This window comes from Bicyclus anynana, chromosome 27 (genome assembly GCF_947172395.1).
Source record: "Bicyclus anynana chromosome 27, ilBicAnyn1.1, whole genome shotgun sequence".
NCBI classification, from domain to species: domain Eukaryota; kingdom Metazoa; phylum Arthropoda; class Insecta; order Lepidoptera; family Nymphalidae; genus Bicyclus; species Bicyclus anynana.
Genome location: NC_069109.1, coordinates 2,030,574 through 2,051,133, shown reverse-complemented (window position 1 = coordinate 2,051,133; position 20,560 = coordinate 2,030,574). Strand labels below are relative to the sequence as shown.

Sequence of the window (20,560 nt, the reverse complement as noted above, 5' to 3'; positions counted from 1 at the left end):
TTGCAGATTATGTATATGTATTTACTTATAGATAAATACCTAACGCACTATCTGTAACATTTATAATCTTTGCGAACAGATATAGCAGATATAAAACGCAGGTGTTCTAAAGTTTTAACTCTTCGATAATATTTTAATAACCACCATATTGGTTCCGTGGTTAGATAGGTATGGATGAAAAGGTAATGCGCGGCTGATTTACAAAACGGAGGTCCTGGATTCGACCACCGGCTGAGCCGATTGAGGTTTTCTTAATTGGTCCAGGTCTGGCTGATGGAAGGCTTCAGCCGTGACTAGTTACCACCCTACCGATAAAGACGTATCGCCAAGCGATTTAGCGTTCCGGTACGATGTCGTGTAGAAACCGAAAGGGGTGTGGATTTATATCCTCCTCCTAACAAATTAGCCCGCTTCTATCTAAGATTGCATCATCACTTACCATCAGGTGAGATTGTAATCAAGGGCAAGAAAAAAAACGTTCGAATCGCGATAAATTACAATAAAAAAAAACAAGAGCGTGATAGCCCAGTAGAGAGCAGTGTTTGCTCAGTGGATATGACCTCTGCCTCCGATTTGAGAGTATGGTTTCGAATCCGGTCCGGGGCATGCACCTCCAACTTTTCAGTTGTGTGCATTTTAAGAAATTAAATATCACGTGTCTCAAACGATGAAGGAAAACATCGTGAGGAAACCTGCATACCAGATCATTTTCTTAATTCTTTGTATGTGTGAAGTCTGCCAATCCGCATTGGGTCAGCGTGGTGGACTATTGACCTAACCCCTCTCATTCTGAGAGGAGACTCAGCAGTGAGCTGAATGGGTTGATAATGATGATGAATGAAAAAAAAACCTCAAATTAATTTATTTATTATTCAACAAATACTTCTGAACGCCGCAATAAAAGTCTTTCATGTAGTTCTTCCAGATTATAGTTTTTGGGTCGCACGGGAATAGAACCTTGTCCTCTTCGCTCATAGTGTCCATGAGGTGACGGGACCTGGTGGTACGGAAGTCGAGCCTGGTTGAGGTGAAGCTTTGAAGCAATGTCGTCAAGAGAGCAGCTCGCTGAACGGCCTTCAAGTGTCTGAAAGTCAAAAATAAAGTCAAAAACAAAGTCAAATTGAATTTTTAACCGAATTAACTCCTCTGGGGTTCAACAAGGAAGTCATTTGGGTCCTTTATTATTCTTACTATACATCAATGACTTGCCAAATGAGGATGATGATTAGGTTTGAATATATTGATTTTTATGACAAACTAGCTAACACCGCGCGGTTTCACCCGCATGGTTCACGTTCCCGTAGGAATACGGGGATAATATATAGCCTTCCTCGATAAATGGGATAACACTCAAAAAAAAATTCAAATCAGACCAGCAGCTCCTGAGATTAGCGCGTTTAATCAAACAAACAAACTCTTCAGCTTTATAATATTAGTAGAGATTCGGGTACATAGGGTCAATGTTAACTAATTTATACGTAAAAAGCAAAAATTGACTGGATATTTGCAAAATAAATGAGATTATAAAACAAAATCTATTAAAAATCTTTTATCGTAATTAGATGAAAATTCATACAGTTTTAGCTTCCTTACATTAAATGTGACATTTTTAATATAGGAACTATAAACATGAACGCACAAATAACAAAGATATTAATAATTTTGTTTGAACCCACATACAAATCTAACGATCATTACATTACCTACGACGTCATTAGTTCGTGCCATTTTGTATGGGCCGATTTTCAGGGATCCGCGGCAGCGCCGCAAATTTGACCCTTTAAATCCCTGTAGCTCCGAAAGCAATGATCGCAGATACCCTGTTACTTTTACAAAATTGCTTTACTATTAGCGTACTCTTAATTTATATACAATTTAAAAACTGTCATCATCCCTATTCAGGAAAGCTCAGAGAGATCAGGCTATTAAGGCAACTAAGAAGGTCACAACAGTAGTTAATTTCATGACCTTTGGGGGTTTTTCAAAATTTTCAATTTTATGTAATTAGGTAGGGTATCACGTAGGTACCCATTTGTAGATAACACATATGTTTTGATAAACAAAAAAGGATGTTTCTTTTCGCATACTCTCTTTTTCTTCTTAAAAACTATCATCATCCCTATTCTTCTAAACATCCCTGTATATTGTTTGCCGATGACACAACTGTAATTAATTATAAAAGTTCTCAATACGACGCGTATGTTTTTTTTTTTTAAGTTTGTTACCTCATAACTTCGTCATTTCTTAACCAATTTTGAAAATTATTTTTTTGTTTGAAATTTCAGATTGGTTACATTTAATTTTCACAAAAATCGGTTCAGTAATTTTGTGTTAAAATGAAATTTAAGTCGTTTAAAAATAGTCTACGTTCTGCTCTCCAGGTCCATATAACAGATGATAAAAATAACAAGGATAATTTGGTAAAATGAGCTTTTCGAGAGATACGTATCATTGTATGGTTTCCTAGATTAGATAACAAAACTATGTTTGGTCCCAATTTAACTAGGCAACTTATTTGCAATGTGTCAATGTGAACATTATCTATGATTTATTTCTTATCTATATCTATCTATACTTATATTAAATCTGTAGAGAGGTCAATTCTGTACATGAAATATATTTCCAAAATAACTATCAGGGGGTGATTAGTGATCGATACTGATGCCAAAAATGCAATCAGTAAAATTTATGTCTGTCTGTCTGTATGTTAAAGAAACAAAAACTACTCGACGGATTTTAACAAAACTTGGTACAATTATTCTTCATACTCCTGGGCAGGTTATAGTATACTTTTCATCACGCTACGATCAATAGGAGCAGAGCAGTGAAGGGAAATGTTGAGAAAACGGGAGAAGTTACTCCATTTTTACAGCGATACTACTGTAAGGGCTGAAGGGCTGAAGGGCATTAAAGAAGTCTAAGCACGGACGAAGTCGCGGGCGTCCGCTAGTCTACACTAATATTATAAAGAGGAAAGATTTGATTGTTTATATGTAATGAATAGGCAAAAACTATTAATGTTAGAATAAAATAATTTACTTCAACTTTTTTGACGGCCTCCGCGGCGCAGTGGTAAACGCGATGGTCAAAACGGAGGTCCTCGGTTCGATTCCCGGTTGGGCCGATTGAGATTTTCTTAATTGGTCCAGGTCTGGCTGGTGGGAGGCTTCGGCCGTGGCTAATTACCACCCTACCGATAAAAACGTACCGCTAAGAGATTTAGCGTACCAGTACGAAGTCGTGTAGAAACCGAAAGGAGTGTGGATATCACTACTCGTAACAAGTTAGCCCGCTTCCATCTTAGATTTCATCATCACTTACCATCAGGTGAGATTGTAGTCAAGGGCTAACTTGTAGAGAATAAAAAAAAACTCAAGAAAAGCTAAACCAATTTGGCTGAAAATTGGTAGGGAGGTGGAACCTGGAGACGGACATAGGATACTTAGGGTAGGGGTAAGGTAAGGGTATCGCATCACCATACCTTGGCTGTTTCCCCTGGATGCGTAACCAGCAGTCAGCTAGGAGAGCTGGTACTGTCTGCCGAGTGAAGCGAAGGTACCGGACCACCAGGGGGTGTGGAGACATCACCACTTTGCCAGGCCTCAGGGTACCTGGAACTGGTGACAAGGGATTGAACTTGGAGAGATATTGTTATACTTAATAAGGATTTCGTGACGTATTTCATCAATACATACATCATTAATTATCAACCCATATTCACAGATGAGATAACAGAATGAGAGGGGTTAGGCCAATAGTCTACCACGCTGGCCCAATGCGGATTGGCAGACTTCACACACGCAGAGGAGGCCAAGTTGCCCGACTATATAATTCAATAAATTTAAAAATAGGTATATATAATAAAACAAACTTATAGTAGGGGAGCCCGGGATGCTAAATTTGCAGTTATTCGAGCGTCATTGAGACCGATTACATTTGGTAGATTAAATTATAGGAAGAATAAATGGTTATTTACTTTTTCCGCTTTTAGCGATGGAAAAAAAACTACAGACTTTAAAAACAATTTTTATTAATTTGGCTTACTGAAATTGTAAGAAAATTTTAGCGATTAATTAGGAGATTATTTCCTTAAAAATAAGTAAAAAATTAATCGCACTCGTACCTCGAGCACTAAAATATAAGGGTTTAATTTTGTAACTTTGAAACCCTCCCATTCCATTACGTTACGCTCAAATCGTCAGATTTTCGAAATGTGCAGTTTTTAGCTATCAAATCACCTACCTTATCTTAATCTGACGTGCTGGTTGAGTATTTATGAAGTTAGTTTTTTTTTGGTTGCCCTAAACGTACCCACCAATATTAAGGGCTCATACTCGGTGGAGGTACCCGACAAAGTGTAAGGTATAGTCCCTTATGTTTATCTGCCGCGCTCGAGTAACTGCAAAAATCCCCTCTTCGGCTCCTCTACTATTATAATTGTAAAAGAACCCTGACTACGTGGCTTAAGAATTTAAATTATGGAAAGGTTGAAGACCTGCTTCTAATCATGAAGTGACTATAACAGTCACGCCGAGACGCACACATACAAACATAGACACATACTCACTCTCACACACCCACAAACACCCACATGCAGACATACATTCATACATAATTACACACAGATGGAAGGCCTTCTGTCACATCATATCATCATCATGCCCAAAAGAAGGTTTCAACAATGAAATTTATAAAAACTTGTATGTTTAACCAATAAAGATTTTAGTATTTAGTTTTTTTTTTGTTTTTTGAAGTGAAACTACTTTAGGCGCATGAGGGTAAAATTTTTACAGATGTAACGTCACGCCGGTATGCAACGGAAGTGTCGAAAAAGAGAGAGAGAGCGATCGAGACCGATTGAGAGAGAGTGAGACAGGGCGAACGTAGCATGAAGCAACTAGCCGTGGAGTGATAGTAGGGAGCAAGTGAGAAAGATTGAGAGAAAAAGTGAGACAGAGCGAACGTCGTTTCACGCACAGTGCTATGGAGTGAGAGGTGGGAGAGAGCTATAGTGAGAGAGATTGAACGAGAGAGAGAAATCGCGCAATGTAAATTGAAAAAATTAAATTTATAGTTTACATTAATTTTCAACATTTTTTATATTTTAATGACAATTAAATTCCTAACCTATCTTCCTTCTTCCCTTCCTCTTAGTCTCGGAAATGTAAAGTTTTAGATTTGTATAAATATAAACAAGATTTATAAATTAGTTCGCCAAAGAAGTTTCACTTCTGACATGTGTACACAGTACGCACGCTTTTTTTTTTGTTTCTCACCTCTGTCATACTTCAGACTTTCTTCTAGATACATATCGGCTCCACGTTTCCAGGTGACTATGTTGTCCGGGTCGCCACAGCAGTTGTACACTAGCACGTCCTTGGACCTGGAACATCATCATCATCATCGTCATCATCATCATCATATCATATCATCATCACCATCATCATCGAGTAGGTACCCGCAGATTGCCCCTGAAGGCAGCGACAAGGGAATGGACGTAGTCGTCGAAGGGGATCGTGTCATAAGGCGAACATCGTTGACGCAAATTGCAGCGGGGGTGCACCGTAGAAGGGGGTCACTGTAATACATCTATGTTACGTGTTGGAATACTCACAGGTTGTCCCTTGGTGCACCGACGAGGTAATTAAGCAATTTTACAGCGGACTATAAGAGTAACCGGTGGTCGCTCCTGAAGGCAGTGACAAGCGAGTAGTCGAATGGGATCGTGACATAGGGCGGTTGTCGTATTCGCAATTTGCAGCGGGGGTAGCAAAATCAACGTTTAAAAATTAGAATCAGCTTTTCATGTAATTGGGATTTAATTATTTACTGTTTAAATAAATAAGACTGTAAAAGGTTTCCACCACGCAGGACGTGGCAGCGCTCAACCAATAGGAAACGATCACGTGATCCAATAGCATCGCGTCCAATATGGCGGGCAACCGGTACGATTGATATTCATGAGTTGCCCCTTGCACCACGTGACGGAGGTGATTAAGCATTTTTACAGCGGACTATAAAACTAACTGGAAAATCCGAAGGAATCCTGGAGGCAGCAACAAGCGAGTTGGACGTTGGCGGTGAAAACTACAGCGGGGGTCACCGTAGTAGGGGGTCATCGTAGTAGGGGGTCACCGTAGTAGGGGGTCACCATAGTAGGGGGTCACCATAGTGGGGGTCACCGTAGTAGGGGGTCACCGTAGTAGGGGATCACCGTAGTAGGGGGGTCACTATAGTAGGGGGTCACCATAGTAGAGGGTTACCGTAGTAAGTAGGGGGTCACCCTTGTTATGTCGGTGTACTCACGGGTTCTGTCTTGCGGCGGCAACGAGGGTTAAGTTGCAGACGTAGTCTACGGGGATGGTGTTGCAGGGGACGTCAGGTCGTCCGTACAGGACTCGGGTCAGGCCCCGCGATACGTCGCTGAAGGTCGCGGTTGCGGCCACCCAACTGTCGCACCAGCCTGGGGGGTCTTGCACCGAGGGGGTCACTGCAGTAAACATGTTTTTTTTTGTTGTATTTGTCGGATAGATAGTAGCGCCATCTACATTCATCAGAGTCACTAATTAGGTAGCGATAACTGTTAGGAGTACGTGTCGTTTATCTGTTAGTTTTAGAATTTATTTATTTATTATTTGGACCACCAACAAAATTATATGTATACAGAATTAAAAAACTTAATAACCAGGGTATAGAAACACATATAACTTTACTTAAAGGTAGCCACATCATGCATAAAGTGTAGGTCGTACTAACAATTAAAAAAAAAAGTTAAAAAATCAATTAACATAAATTTACACAAATTAAAAACAGAGAAAGAGAAAAACAACAATAAACACTAGGAATTAGTTAAAAAATAAATGGAAACTGTTAATTTCACAACTAAACTCAAAGGTTAGTAAAATAGCCAAACTTAAAACAAAACTTAGAATTAGATAAAACATGGGTTACACAACCAATGACACATGAAAGGCGGATTGTTAAATAATAGTATTTACGATCCAAACTGCGAAGCGGCTGCGCGACGCGCTGCTGCTCGCATCGCGCGCTGGGAGAGTGGTTGAGTGGTGGGGAGTGAAGGTTCCGTTACATTCTCCGACGGTTCATTAATGTCATATTCATTAGACTCGACTTCTTGTAAGCAAACCGAACTAACGCAGCGTTAGTTCGGTTTGTCTCGCAGTTTGGATCGTGCCGCGATGCAAGAACCAGCTCATGACTAAGGGCCCCGTATGGGTTCGAAACTAGTCGGGCATACTCCGACCTAATATCACGTGAGTTTTAGCCGTGTTTCATAATCAAGTAATATCTGTCAGTTGTTTGTCTGTGGACATCTGCCAGTTGACGATCTCGGAGTTAGCACGCGCCACGCAGTATTAACTCTCAAGTGTATTCAGTTTAACACTTTAGCTGGATACATTTAGCAGTGAATCAGAGAATTGAGTGAGTCTATTATTCGTATAGTCAAGCCATTGCATTGTTAGTTACTTAAAGCCAACACGAGCGGGGAAAGGGAGCGTTTACATGTAATAAAAGGATCCTTTAACCCTGCTACTAGCTGTTGGCAGCCCGTAATTCCGCTCGTGCTTGACTACCTGCCCTATGATAGATAATCCTGGTTTACATCTGATAGTATTAGCGCTATACTTGGGGGTTACATTATATGTAGTACTAGCGGACGCCCGCGACTTTGTTCGCCCCTAGACCTCCTTAATCCGGCCCTATCGCAAAATCCGTTCTTAGCGTATACCTACTAACTATAGACTACCTCCCTGCCAAATTTCATTTTTGTACGTCATCGGTTTTCGAGATTCCGTGACGAATGACCTTTCGCATTTATGTCTATACTAGCGGACGCCCGCGACTTCGTCCGCGTAATTCGATGTCAACTTTACTACTACCCCTACCCTACCCTCCCCCTACACTACACTACCCCTACCCTACCACTAACCCAACCCTACCACTACCCCAACCCTACCCCTACCCTACCCAACCCCTACCTCTACCCTAATAATATAAAAAGGTAAAGTTCGTGTGGTTGTAGGAGGTAATCTCTGGATCTACTGAACCGATTTGGAAAATTGTTTTACCAGTAGAAAGCTACGCTATTTGCAAGTGTCATAGGCTATGTTTGATCCCCATATTCACACGGGAACGGGAACTACGTAAATGAAAGCAATATGACGCGGGGCGTCATATAGCGGATTTTCTGCGTCTTTTAGAAATTTTGTATTATCTCCGAAACTATTTAAGTAATTAACATACTGTAAAGGGCAAATCTTTTCTTCATAATATCCTTGTGATTATTAAATAATTTATTTTAATAAGGATTAAAGTCTAGTTGTATAAATAATGACGTAAAAATAAGTATATAAAATTAATAATTATTAAAACACAAAAGGTACTATATCTGCTAATATATAGAAGATAGATATATGGTGTCGCGGACTTTTTTGTAGAACTTTTAAAGATACATAAAGCCTCCATACATTAATTTCAATTTTACACAATAGTTAAGGCAGCGCATGCGAATAAGTATGTTTAAGAGGATTTTCGGTCCAACCTGTATGACAAAAACTGTGATAACTCGGCTAATATACATGATACCAATATAAAATATAGCCTATAGCACTCCCCGATAATGTAGCATTCTACTGGTGAAAGAATTTTTGAAATCGGACCAGTAATTCCGAAGATTACCCCATTTAAAGAATGTGACAAACTTACAAACTTACAAACTTTACCTCTTTATAATATTAGTATAGACTAATATAAAAGGTTTATTTGTTTAGTTGAACGCGCTAATCTCAGGAACTACTAAGCTGATTTGAAAATTTTTTTCAGTGTTAGATAGCCCATTTATTAAGGAAGATTATAAGCTATATATTATCCCCGTATTCCTACGGGAACGGGAACCACGCGGGTGAACCCCGCGGCGTCAGTAGATCTAGTGTATTAGTATTTACCTATAGATGGTCGCACAATAATGGTTCTCATATTTCCATGTTCCTTGTCCACCAAGCTTTCGCAGAACGCTTTTGAGAATGTATAAGTATTGGGCAGTCCACCTGTAATCAATCATCATCATTAGAAACCCATTTTCAGCTCACTGTTGAGCGCGAGTCTCCCCTCAGAATGAGAGGGATTAGGCCAATAGTCCACCACGCTGGCCCAATGCGGATTGGCAGACTTCACACACAGAGAATTAAGAGAATTCTCTGGTATGCAGGTTTCCTCACGATGTTTTCCTTCACAGTTTGAGACACGTGATATGTAATTTCTTAAAATGCGCACAACTGAAAAGTTGGAGGTGCATACCCCGGACCGGATTCGAACCTACGAAAGTAGATACCATAATCACTGGGCTATCACGTCTCTATAATATTAGTTTACTAGCGGACGCCCGCGACTTCGTCCGCGTGGAATTTAGTTTTTCACAAATCCCTCGGAAACCATGGAGTTTTCCGGGATAAAAAGTAGCCTATGTGTTAATCCAGGCTATAGTATATCTCAATACCAAATTTCAGCTAATCCGGTTCAGTAGTCGAGGCGTGAAAGAGTAACAAACATTCATATCATCAAAATCATCAGTTTTCGCAAATCTCGGGAAACCATGGATTTTTTCGGGATAAAAAGTAGCCTATATGTTAATCCAGAGTAAAATCTATTTCCATTCCAAATTTTAGACAAATCGCTTCAGTAGTTGCAGCGTTATAGAGTAACAAACATCCAAACATCCATACAAACTTTCGCGTTTATAATATTAGTAGGATATATACCTATAAATTTTTTAATTCGCTCTTCATCGTTGCCATGTTTGTCAATAAACTTGTATACTTCGTCTAGCGGCTTCGGTGGAGGGTAGATTACTTCGTCGATGACTGCCTTGTCACTATTGGAGAATGCTGTCGAGATGTAGACAAAGGTCTGTAATAATAAAATTTAGTAGATAATATAGTCCGGTCAAATTAAACCAAAAAATAAGAGTAAATTACCTAAATTCCCACCAAGCTGAAAATCGGTAAGATTGTTTAAATATTTTAAATTATTAAAAACAAAATTTAAAAGTTCCCCATCTTTCCCCTGTAAGGAAAATAAATTATTTAAGGTCAAAGGTCAAAAAAACGAGTTTTTCGAGATTTTCAGCAAAACGGTAAGTTTTATCATAGAAATACCTGAAACAAAATTGTAGACCATAAAATTATCTACAAAAAATTTAAATTTAATTTTTTTTATTTAAAAGTTGTAAAATGTGTGTTTTGTTTTAAAAAGGAGGCTTAATTCGACGCGTATATGTTTTTCTTTTTTTTTATTACCTTATAATTTTAACATTTAATAACCAATTTTGAAAATTCTTTTTTTGTTAGAAAGAGTATACTTTCGGATTGGTCCCATTTAATTTTCACGAAAATCGGTTTCGTAATTTTGTGTTCAATTCAAAATAACTGAAAAAGTGAACAAAATTGCTCATAATGTGGCTTTTACGACCATTAATGCTAGGACACATTAAATTAATAAAAAACATCATTTACACAAAAAAAAAAATTACATCTATACTTATAATAAATCTGTAGAGAGGTCAATTCTGTACATGAAATATATTTCCAAATTAACTATCAGGGGGTGATTAGTGATCGATACTGATGCCAAAAATGCAATCAGTAAAATTTTTGTCTGTCTGTCTGTCTGTCTGTCTGTCTGTCTGTCTGTATGTTCTTTATAGAAACAAAAACTACTGGACGGATTTTAACGAAACTTGGTACAATTATTCTACATACTCCTGGGCAGGTTATAGTATACTTTTCATTACGCTACGATCAATAGGAGCAGAGCAGTGAAAAGAAATGTTGAGAAAACGGGAGAAGTTACTCAATTTTTTAAGCTTCCGTCGCGTGTACAGCCTTAATGGTTAAAGGTACATGGAAATCATGTATGACGGAAATGTTCTCCTTAAAATTATCTATAAAAACACAACAGCATATATATGTCTATCTTTTATGGTTGACTCACAATAACACGTGTAACTCCCGATAGCTTAACAGTTCGGAGCTTTCTAATTATATTTGTCTACTCTTATGTTTATAACACTCATCACTCCCTAACTAAAAAAGTTAACATTATTACCTATTTAATAAAAAAAAAATCATAAAAATCGGTAAAGAAACACCAAAGTTATACATGAAATACGCTAAGCCATCGCGCGTGAATACTAATTCATGCTATATGGATTATTTTTGTGTAACGGTTGCCGCGCTCGATGCGACTCGCGGGGGAGGGGGGAAAAAATAAAGAAGTGCAGCCTTAATGAGTAGGGTAGGGGTAGGGTAGAGTAGGGTAGGGGTAGGGTAGGAGTAGTGTAGGGTAGGGGTAGGGTAGGGTAGGGGTAGGGTAGGGGTAGGGTAGTGGTAGAGTAGGGGTAGGGTTGGGATAGGGTAGGGTAGAGGTAGGGTAGGTTAGGATAGGGGTAGTTGAAAGTTTACAACGACTTTCACGCGGACGAAGTCGCGGGCGTCCGCTAGTAGTAAATATGTCCTTTCTATTGATCGGTTTGTAAATAAATAAACGAAATATAAACGGGGCATGCACCTCTAGAGCCGTGACAGCCCAGTGGATATGACCTCTGCCTCCTATTCCGGAGGGTGTGGGTTCGAATCCGGTCCGGGGCATGCACCTCCAACTTTTCAGTTGTGTGCATTTTAAGAAATTAAATATCACGTGTCTCAAACGGTGAAGGAAAACATCGTGAGGAAACCTGCACACCAGAGAATTTTCTTAATTCTCTGCGTGTGTGAAGTCTGCCAATCAGCATTGGGACATCTATACTATAAATAATATTATAAAGCTGAAGAGTTTGTTTGTTTGCACGCGCTAATCTCATAACTACTGGTCTTGACTGATAAATCTGTATGTTAATTTTAAATCTACTACTAATCTATCTAATCTATACTAATATTAAAAAGCTGAAGAGTTTGTTTGAACATGCTAATCTCAGGAATTACTGGTCCGATTTGAAAAATTCTTTCAGTGTTAGATAGCCCATTTATCGTGGAAGGCTATAGGCTTTATATTATCCCCGTATTCTTACGGAAACGGGAACCACGCGGGTGAAACCGCGGCGTCAGCTAGTCATGGAATATTTTAGCCCCTCTCATTCTGAGAGGAGACTTGTGCTCAACAGTGAGCCTAATATTAGTTGTAAATGATGATGAATTATGCAAATTCTGCAAATAAATAAATTGATTGATTGATTGATTGATTGATTGATTGATTGATTGATTGATTGATTGATTGATTGATTGATTGATTGATTGATTGATTGATTGATTGATTGATTGATTGATTGATTGATTGATTGATTGATTGATTGATTGATTGATTGATTGATTGATTGATTGATTGATTGATTGATTGATTGATTGATTGATTGATTGATTGATTGATTGATTGATTGATTGATTGATTGATTGATTGATTGATTGATTGATTGATTGATTGATTGATTGATTGATTGATTGATTGATTGATTGATTGATTGATTGATTGATTGATTGATTGATTGATTGATTGATTGATTGATTGATTGATTGATTGATTGATTGATTGATTGATTGATTGATTGATTGATTGATTGATTGATTGATTGATTGATTGATTGATTGATTGATTGATTGATTGATTGATTGATTGATTGATTGATTGATTGATTGATTGATTGATTGATTGATTGATTGATTGATTGATTGATTGATTGATTGATTGATTGATTGATTGATTGATTGATTGACTGATTGATTGATTGATTGATTGATTGAAAGGTGGTCAAATGACTTACATCTAAGTTCTTCATTCGTTTGCCGAGCTCCAGTGCCTTTGCCGTTCCCTCCAAGTTAACACAGATCATAGTTTTAAAGGTGTCAGTGAACTTCACAGTAGCAGCTGAATGGAACATCACGGATACCTGCAAAACGTCATCATCGCCATCATCCATTTGGATCCAGAACCAGCTCATGACTAAAGGCCCCGTATGTATGGGTTCGAAACTTCCTATGATAATCTTCTTTTTCCGATAAAAGTCACACACAAAATATATCCTGTCGTTGTGGACACAAAATATACCCTGACCATGGAAAAACTATGGTTAAGGTTGATGACAAGTCAAAAAAAAATTAAAATTCATTTATTTCAAGTAGGCTCAGTTTACAAGCACTTTTAACACATCAGTTGACTATTTGTAAAGATTCTACCACCGGTTCGGAAGGCGACGGCGAAGGTGATATTTAGTTTTTCACAAATCCCTCGGGAACCATGGATTTTTCCGGGATAAAAAGTAGTCTATGTGTTAATCCATGCTATAATATATCTCAATACTAAATTTCAGCTAATTCGGTTCAGAAGTCGAGGCGTGAAATCGTAAGAAATATTCATATCATCAAAATCATCAGTTTTCGCAAATCTCGGGAAACCATGGATTTTTTCCGGATAATAAGTAGCCTATGTGTTAATCCAGAGTAAAATCCATTTTCATTCCAAATTTTAGCCAAATCGTTTCAGTAGTAACGACTTTAAAGCGTAACAAACATCCAAACATCCATACAAACTTTCGCGTTTATAATATTATAGTAGGAAGTAGGATAGTAGGATACAATTGATGATGACATTTCTTATAGTTTTACTTCCTGTGTGAAGGTGGAAGCTGATCCAATGGCCTCCAGTCTTTCACATTCACAAATTCAAAATGTGAAGCGACCCCATCTGATGAGGAGAAACCCCCGTAAAGCAATATGGACTGTGCTCTATAGACGCAAATTCAAAAAGGGTCAAGAAGAACAGGCCAAGAAGCGTACAAGAAGGACCCAAAAGTTCCAAAGAGCCATGTGTAGGATCTTCCCTCAGAAGCCAGAACGGGGATGATGACTAGGTTTGAATATATTGATTTATATGATACATTCGGGTAAATAAGGTCAATGTTAACTAATTTATACATAAAAAGCAAAGATTGTCTGGATATTTGCAAAATAAATGAGATTATAAAATTTCAAAAACTACTAAATTTTTTTTATCGTAATTAGATGAAAATTCATGCAGTTTTAGCTTCCTTACATTAAATGTGACATTTTTTAATAAATGAACTATAAAGATAAACGCACAAATAACAAAGATATTAGTAATTTTGTTTGAACGCGCATACAAATCTAACGATCATTACATTGCCTATGACGTCATTTTTTCGAGCCATTTTGTATGGGGCGTTTTTCAGGGATCCGCGGCAGCGCCGCAAATCTGACTCTTTAAATCCCTGTAGCTCCGAAAGTAATGATCGCAGATACCCTGTTACTTTTACAAAATTGCTTTACTATTAGTATACTCTTAATTTTCAATTTTATGTAATTAGGTAGGTACCACGTAGGTAACCATTTGTAGATTAAACATATTTTGATAAACAAAAAAGGATGTTTTTTTTCGTATAATTGTATGATTTTTATCTGAATGTTATTTAATAAAGTACCTACCTACTTAAAATAAATAACCTCCAAAAAAGTACCTATTTTAACTTTGGAAAAGTACTTAGTTGATAGGGTTTTTCCAAAGTTAATTCAGTATTTTGAATAGCTAAACATAATCACTGCAAGTTTAGGATACAGAACGGATACAGAACGGATACAGAGGGGATACAGAGCGGATACGGAGCGGATACAGACCATACTAATCTACTACATAATATTGTAATTGCGAAAGTGAGTCTGTACTTTTTTTTTAATTCTCTACAAGTTAGCCCTCTACAATCTCACCTGATGGTAAGTGATGATGCAATCTAAGATGGAAGCGGGCTAACTTGTTAGGAGTTTAACTTTCGGTTTTTACACGGCATCGTACCGGAACACTAAATCGCTTGGTGTTACATTTTTGCTGGCAGGGTGGTAATTAGCCACAAACGAAGCCTCCGACCAATTAAGAAAACCTCAATCGGCCCAGTCGGGGATCTAACCCTGGACCTCCGTCCTGTAAATCCCCCGCGCATACCACTGCGCCACGGAGGCCGTGGAGTTTTCATCCTACTAGTTAGCCCGCTTCCATCTTAGATTGCATCATCACTTACCATCAAGTGAGATTGTAGTCAAGGGCTAATTTGTAAAGAATAAAAAAAATGGTATCCAGGCTGACAGTTTCTCGGTAAGAGAAATAGATAAAATATCCTAGAGCCTCAAAACTTCGAGATCCGATGAAAAATCGATTTTTGAAAAACGGTGGTGACTTCAAAATCCTGCTTCATCATTATACACCTATATTCGGCTCACTGTTAAGCAAGAGTTTCCTCTCAGAATGAGAGGGGTTAGGCCAATAGTCCACGCTGGCCCAATACGGATTGGCAGACTTCACACACGCAGAGCATTAAGAAAATTCTCTGGCATGCAGGTTTCCTCACGATGTTTTCCTTCACCGTTTGAGACACGTGATATTTAATTTCTTAAAATACACATAACTGGGAGGTGCATGCCCCGGACCGGATTCTAACCTTCGCCCGCTGAATCGAAGGCAGAGCGTCATATCCACTAGGCTATCACGGCTCAAATTTTTAAATAAATTTTACATTAATTAAGTCCAAACACAAAGTAACTATTGTAAATCGATAAGGAGTCTGTCCTTCGGCTCCATCATCAAATTGACACCAGACCTTCACTGAGTGCTTTAAAATACCTAATGACAAACATTAACAAACGGACTAGTTGTCCCTATAATATTCGAAAGTTTCCCTCGATTTCTCCAGGATCCCATCATCAGATTATAATTTCTATGGGACCATAAAGCATATCCTTAAAAACAAAGAGATACAAAATCGATTCAGGCGTCTTTATGTAATCGGGGAACATACATAAAAAAAGATTCTGACGATTTGATAACCTCCTCCTTTTTTTGAAAAGTACATGCCCAGGACTGGATTCGAACCTACGCTCTCTGAATCGAAGGTAGAGGTCATATCCACTGGGTTACATTATTACTTCCTCACTTTAATTGCTATAGTATTAGCGAGAAGTTATGAAAAGATAAAAATAATTAATTTATCTAAGGAAAATCGTTACTTTGTGTTCATACAGGCTTGTTTACTACTAAATGCGTTTTTTATTGTGCAGTTATGATTTACTTAATGATAACAATAAAATTGCCCTCAAGGTAAGGTCAGTACCTTGAGACCTAAAATCTATACTAATATTAAAAAGCTGAAGAGTTTGTTTGAGCGCGCTAATCTCAGGAACTACTGGTCCGATTTGAAAAATTCTTTCAGTTTTAGATAGACAATTTATCGAGGAAGGCATTATAGGCTTTATTTTATCTCCATATTCTTATGGGAACGGAAACCACACACGGGTAAAACCGCGCGGCGTCAGCTGGTGTTATATTATAAAGAGGTAAAGGTTTGTTGTGTTGTAGGGTTAATCTCTGGATCTACTGAACCGATTTTGAAAATTCTTTTAAAAATAGAAAGCCACGTTATCTGTGAGTGTCTCAGAATGATAGGATAGTTGACTTATATCAAATTTAACACAAACAATATTAATTTCGTGTAGGTAGTACATGGAATATGGTACCGAAATATCGATATCAATTAATAAAAGTTAGGATTTCTTATGAAACTTATTTTTTTTCTCTTTTAATAATAAACTTTACGGCTCTGGGTTCTAGCCCTTTTGAGCCTTTAACTTTAAACTTAATTTAAATATCACCACAGAGTAGTGTGAAGCCAGTGCAACCCTTAAAAAAACAAACGGCACGCGTCTATGTGACAAATAAATACATAAACAAACTTTTTTCATAATTGGTATTTCAAAATTTAACACTAACAACAGTTACGTAAATTATAAAAATCTATAATTACCAATTATTAAAAAAACTCCATCTTATTTCTTTAGTTTTTGTGACGGGCAATAGGGATGATGACAGTTTTTTAAATTGTATATAAATTAAGAGTATGCTAATAGCAAAGCAATTTTGTAAAAGTAACAGGGTATCTGCGATCATTACTTTCGGAGCTACAGGGATTTAAAGGGTCAGATTTGCGGCGCTGCTGCGGATCCCTGAAAAACGCGCCATACAAAATGGTACGCACTCATGACGTCGTAGGCAATTAATAATCGTTAGATTTGTATGGGCGTTTAAACAAAATTACTTATATCTTTGTTATTTCTGCGTTTATGTTTATAGTTCATATATTAAAAAATGTCACATTTAATGTAAAGAAGCTAAAACTGTATGAATTTTCATCTAATTACGATAAAATATTTTTAGTAGATTTTGAAATTTTATAATCTTATTTATTTTGCGAATATCCAGTCAATCTTTGCTTTTTATGTACAAATTAGTTAACATTGACCTTATTTACCCGAATGTATCATAAAAATCAATATATTCAAACCTAGTCATCATCCCCATTTCGTTATTTATTTTATGCAGTCGGGTTTTATGATTTTTTTTATATTAAGGTTTACTTACATTATCAATGAGTTTGTCTTCATCCTGAAGAGAGATCCCGAGCTTACTCTTCATCATATCACCCGGTATCGGGACTATTTTGTTCAAACTGGCAGGGTTCACTTTTTTCAGGTTATCGAAGAGCTGGAACATTTTCTACTATAGACATATTTCGTGGCTTAGGTTAATGTCATCATCATCATCATATCGATGGAGTCCACTGCAGGACATAGGCCTTTTGTAGGGACTTCCAAACATCACGATACTGAGCCACCTGCATCCAGCGAATGTTTGCAACTCGCTTGATGTCGTCCGTCCACCTGGTGGGGGGGGGGGGGGGGGGGGGGGGGGTGTGTGTCAACACTGCGCTTTCTAGTGCGGGGTCGCCATTCCAGCACCTTGGGACCCCAACGTCCATCGGCTCTTCGAACTATGTGCCCCGCCCATTGCCACTTTTGCTTCGCAACTCGTTGAGCTATGTCGGTGACTTTGGTTCGTTTGCGGATCAGCTCGTTTCTGATTCGATCACGCAGAGAAACTCCTAAAGTGTACTGAAGTCTGCCAAACCTTTTTGGGCGTGGTGCACTATTGGCCTAACCCCTCTTATTCTGAGAGGAGACTCGAGCTCAGCAGTGAGCCGAATAATAATAATAATAAAGCCCTTTTATTTTCTCCTTATAACACTTACAATATTTTTTAGTAACAATAATTCTTTAAATCTAGTGTTAGTATGGATTCGTGATAGCCCAGTGGATATGACCTCTGCCTCCCATTCCGGAGGGTGTGGGTTCGAATCCGGTTCGGGGCATGCACCTCCAACTTTTCAGTTGTGTGCATTTTAAGAAATTAAATATCATGTGTCTCAATCGGTGAAGGAAAACATCGTGAGGAAACCTGCATACCAGAGAATTATTTTAATTCTCTGCGTGTGTGAAGTCTGCCAATCCGCATTGGGCCAGCGTGGTGGACTATTGGCCCAACCCCTCTCATTCTGAGAGGAGACTCGAGCTCAGCAGTGAGCCGAATATGGGTTGATGACGAGTGTTAGTATATTTAATATTTACATTAGGTATGTTAAAAATAGTTTTTTTTTTATTTTTTTTTATAACACTTTTTAAATTACAAGGATCCCTCATAGGGTATAGGCCTATATATATAGTGAGCCGAATATGGGTTGATAATGAGGATGAGTATTACTTAGTATATGTAGAATACTTACTGGAACGTTCAGCATGCTTTTGAGTCTTTCCTGAACGTTCTGTCCACTCTTCTGTCGTATTAACACATATAGTGTGTCTATGTCCTTACAATTCGTTAGAAGTCGTTGTATTAGTACCTGTAATAAAATTTTGTAACAAGATTAATTCGCTACGCCAACACTAGATGGCGCTAATGGTAGATTGACCCGCGCTATCGGTTGTCGCTTAGCGAAAGGTTATATGGCGCCCAATTCAAGTCTCATCAATGCACATTAGGAAAGCTAGAAAAAAGGCTGCATACGTAATGCACCGCCTCCACTCGATGATTAACGTTAAAAGTAAATTGCCCCTCCGCTCATAGCTAACGCTTTATAAAACTACGATCCGTCCGAACCTAGACGCCCACCGTCCCAAAGCGACCCTTAAGCCGCTTCAAAGAGTTCAAACTCTGCAAAATCGATTCCTACGGCAAATCACGGGCGCGCCGTGGTTTGTACGTAATAACGACCTCCATAGAGACTTAGAACTACCTTCAATAGCTAATCACATGAAACAGCTCTCTCAAAACTATTTTGAAAGAGCTGCCATCCATCCCAACCAACTAGTGGTTGAGGCTTGCAACTATACTCCCAACCTTAACGCTAACTCCAAGCTGAGGCGTCCCAAAAACGTCCTTTACGATCCTGACGATGACATGACAACACAATCACAAGCTACACAGCGTCTTCGCCGGCGAAGACGAGGTCCCCGATATCTAACGTCACCCGGACGTGGGTTTTCTAACTCGCGATCTCAGGGGCGTCCGGACTGATTCACTCAGGTCACGGTTACACCTTCCCGAATGGCCCTCAAAGCCGAGGTCCGAGTCTCATAGGAGACGCCCTTAGAGAGCCGTTCCGTCCTCTGTTTTTATTTCAGCCTTCGTGCACAGGCGATGCTTCCACGCTCGCCCACCCCCCTACCGGTGACGTCGTAGTGGTTCCACAGGGCGCTAAAAGGCATTTACTCAACAAGAAAAAAAAAAAAAAAGTCTCATCATCGAACTGCAACATAATTATCAATTCTTTTACCATTAGGCCTTAGAATGAGTAGAGTGGTAAATACTAAATAGCTTTGCTTTCCACCTAAAATGGGACACTTTAGAAAGCACCACTTCGGTATATAGATTGTATGGAAACTTTAACCTACTAATATTATAAACGCGAAAGTTTGTATGGATGTTTGTTACTCTATAACGCCGCTACTACTGAAGCGATTTGGCTGAAATTTGGAATGGAAATACATTTTACTCTGGATTAACACATAGGCTACTTTTTATCCCGAAAAAATCCATGGTTTCCCGATATTTGCGAAAACTGATGATTTTGATGATATGAATGTTTGTTACTCTTTCACGCCTCGACTACTGAACCGAATTAGCTGACATTTGGTATTAAGATATATTATAGCCTGGATACAACACATACTTTTAATCCCGGAAAAATCCATGATTCTCGAGGCATTTGTGAAAAACTAAATTCCACGAGGACGAAGTTTAGAATCAATAAATAAATTACTTTACAATTTATAAATATTAAATACTAGCAGACGCCGCGCGATTTCACCCGCGTGGTTCCCGTTCCCGTAGTAATACGGGCATAATATTAGCCTATAGCCTTCCTCGGTAAAAGGGCAATTTATTTATTGAGGGTCATTATTTATGAGGGTTTTTTATACCGGATCTTGGATAGTGCTCCATTAAAAAGACATCAGACAATGTTGATTGCTTTTTAATTACTTAATACAAACAATTATTTAATTATAATTAATTAAACTTCTATAGACGCCTCGAATTAACTTATTATGTTCTATAAATATTTTTTTAATTTAAGGCTTTCTAAGGCTGTCTTGTTTTT

At 38.2% G+C, this 20,560-nt stretch overlaps 1 protein-coding gene across 2 annotated transcripts; it reads right to left on the bottom strand.

Moving 5' to 3' along the window:
• Positions 1-857: 857 nt before the first annotated feature.
• LOC112051239 (fatty acyl-CoA reductase 1-like) lies at positions 858-18,798 on the bottom strand. 2 transcript variants are annotated; one of them, XM_024089800.2, is made up of 9 exons: positions 18,686-18,798; positions 17,488-17,610; positions 12,833-12,958; positions 9,780-9,927; positions 8,967-9,068; positions 6,307-6,490; positions 5,277-5,383; positions 3,482-3,617; positions 858-1,084 (listed from the first exon to the last, which is right to left on the bottom strand). In XM_024089800.2, the coding sequence occupies exons 1-9, from the start codon at positions 18,698-18,700 to the stop codon at positions 862-864; spliced, it is 1,164 nt and encodes a 387-aa protein (XP_023945568.2). In that variant the 5' UTR covers positions 18,701-18,798; the 3' UTR covers positions 858-861. The 2 variants fall into 2 exon arrangements, with proteins under 2 accessions (XP_023945568.2, XP_023945569.2); XM_024089801.2 differs by lacking the exon at positions 12,833-12,958.
• Between the last annotated feature and the right edge of the window lie 1,762 nt (positions 18,799-20,560).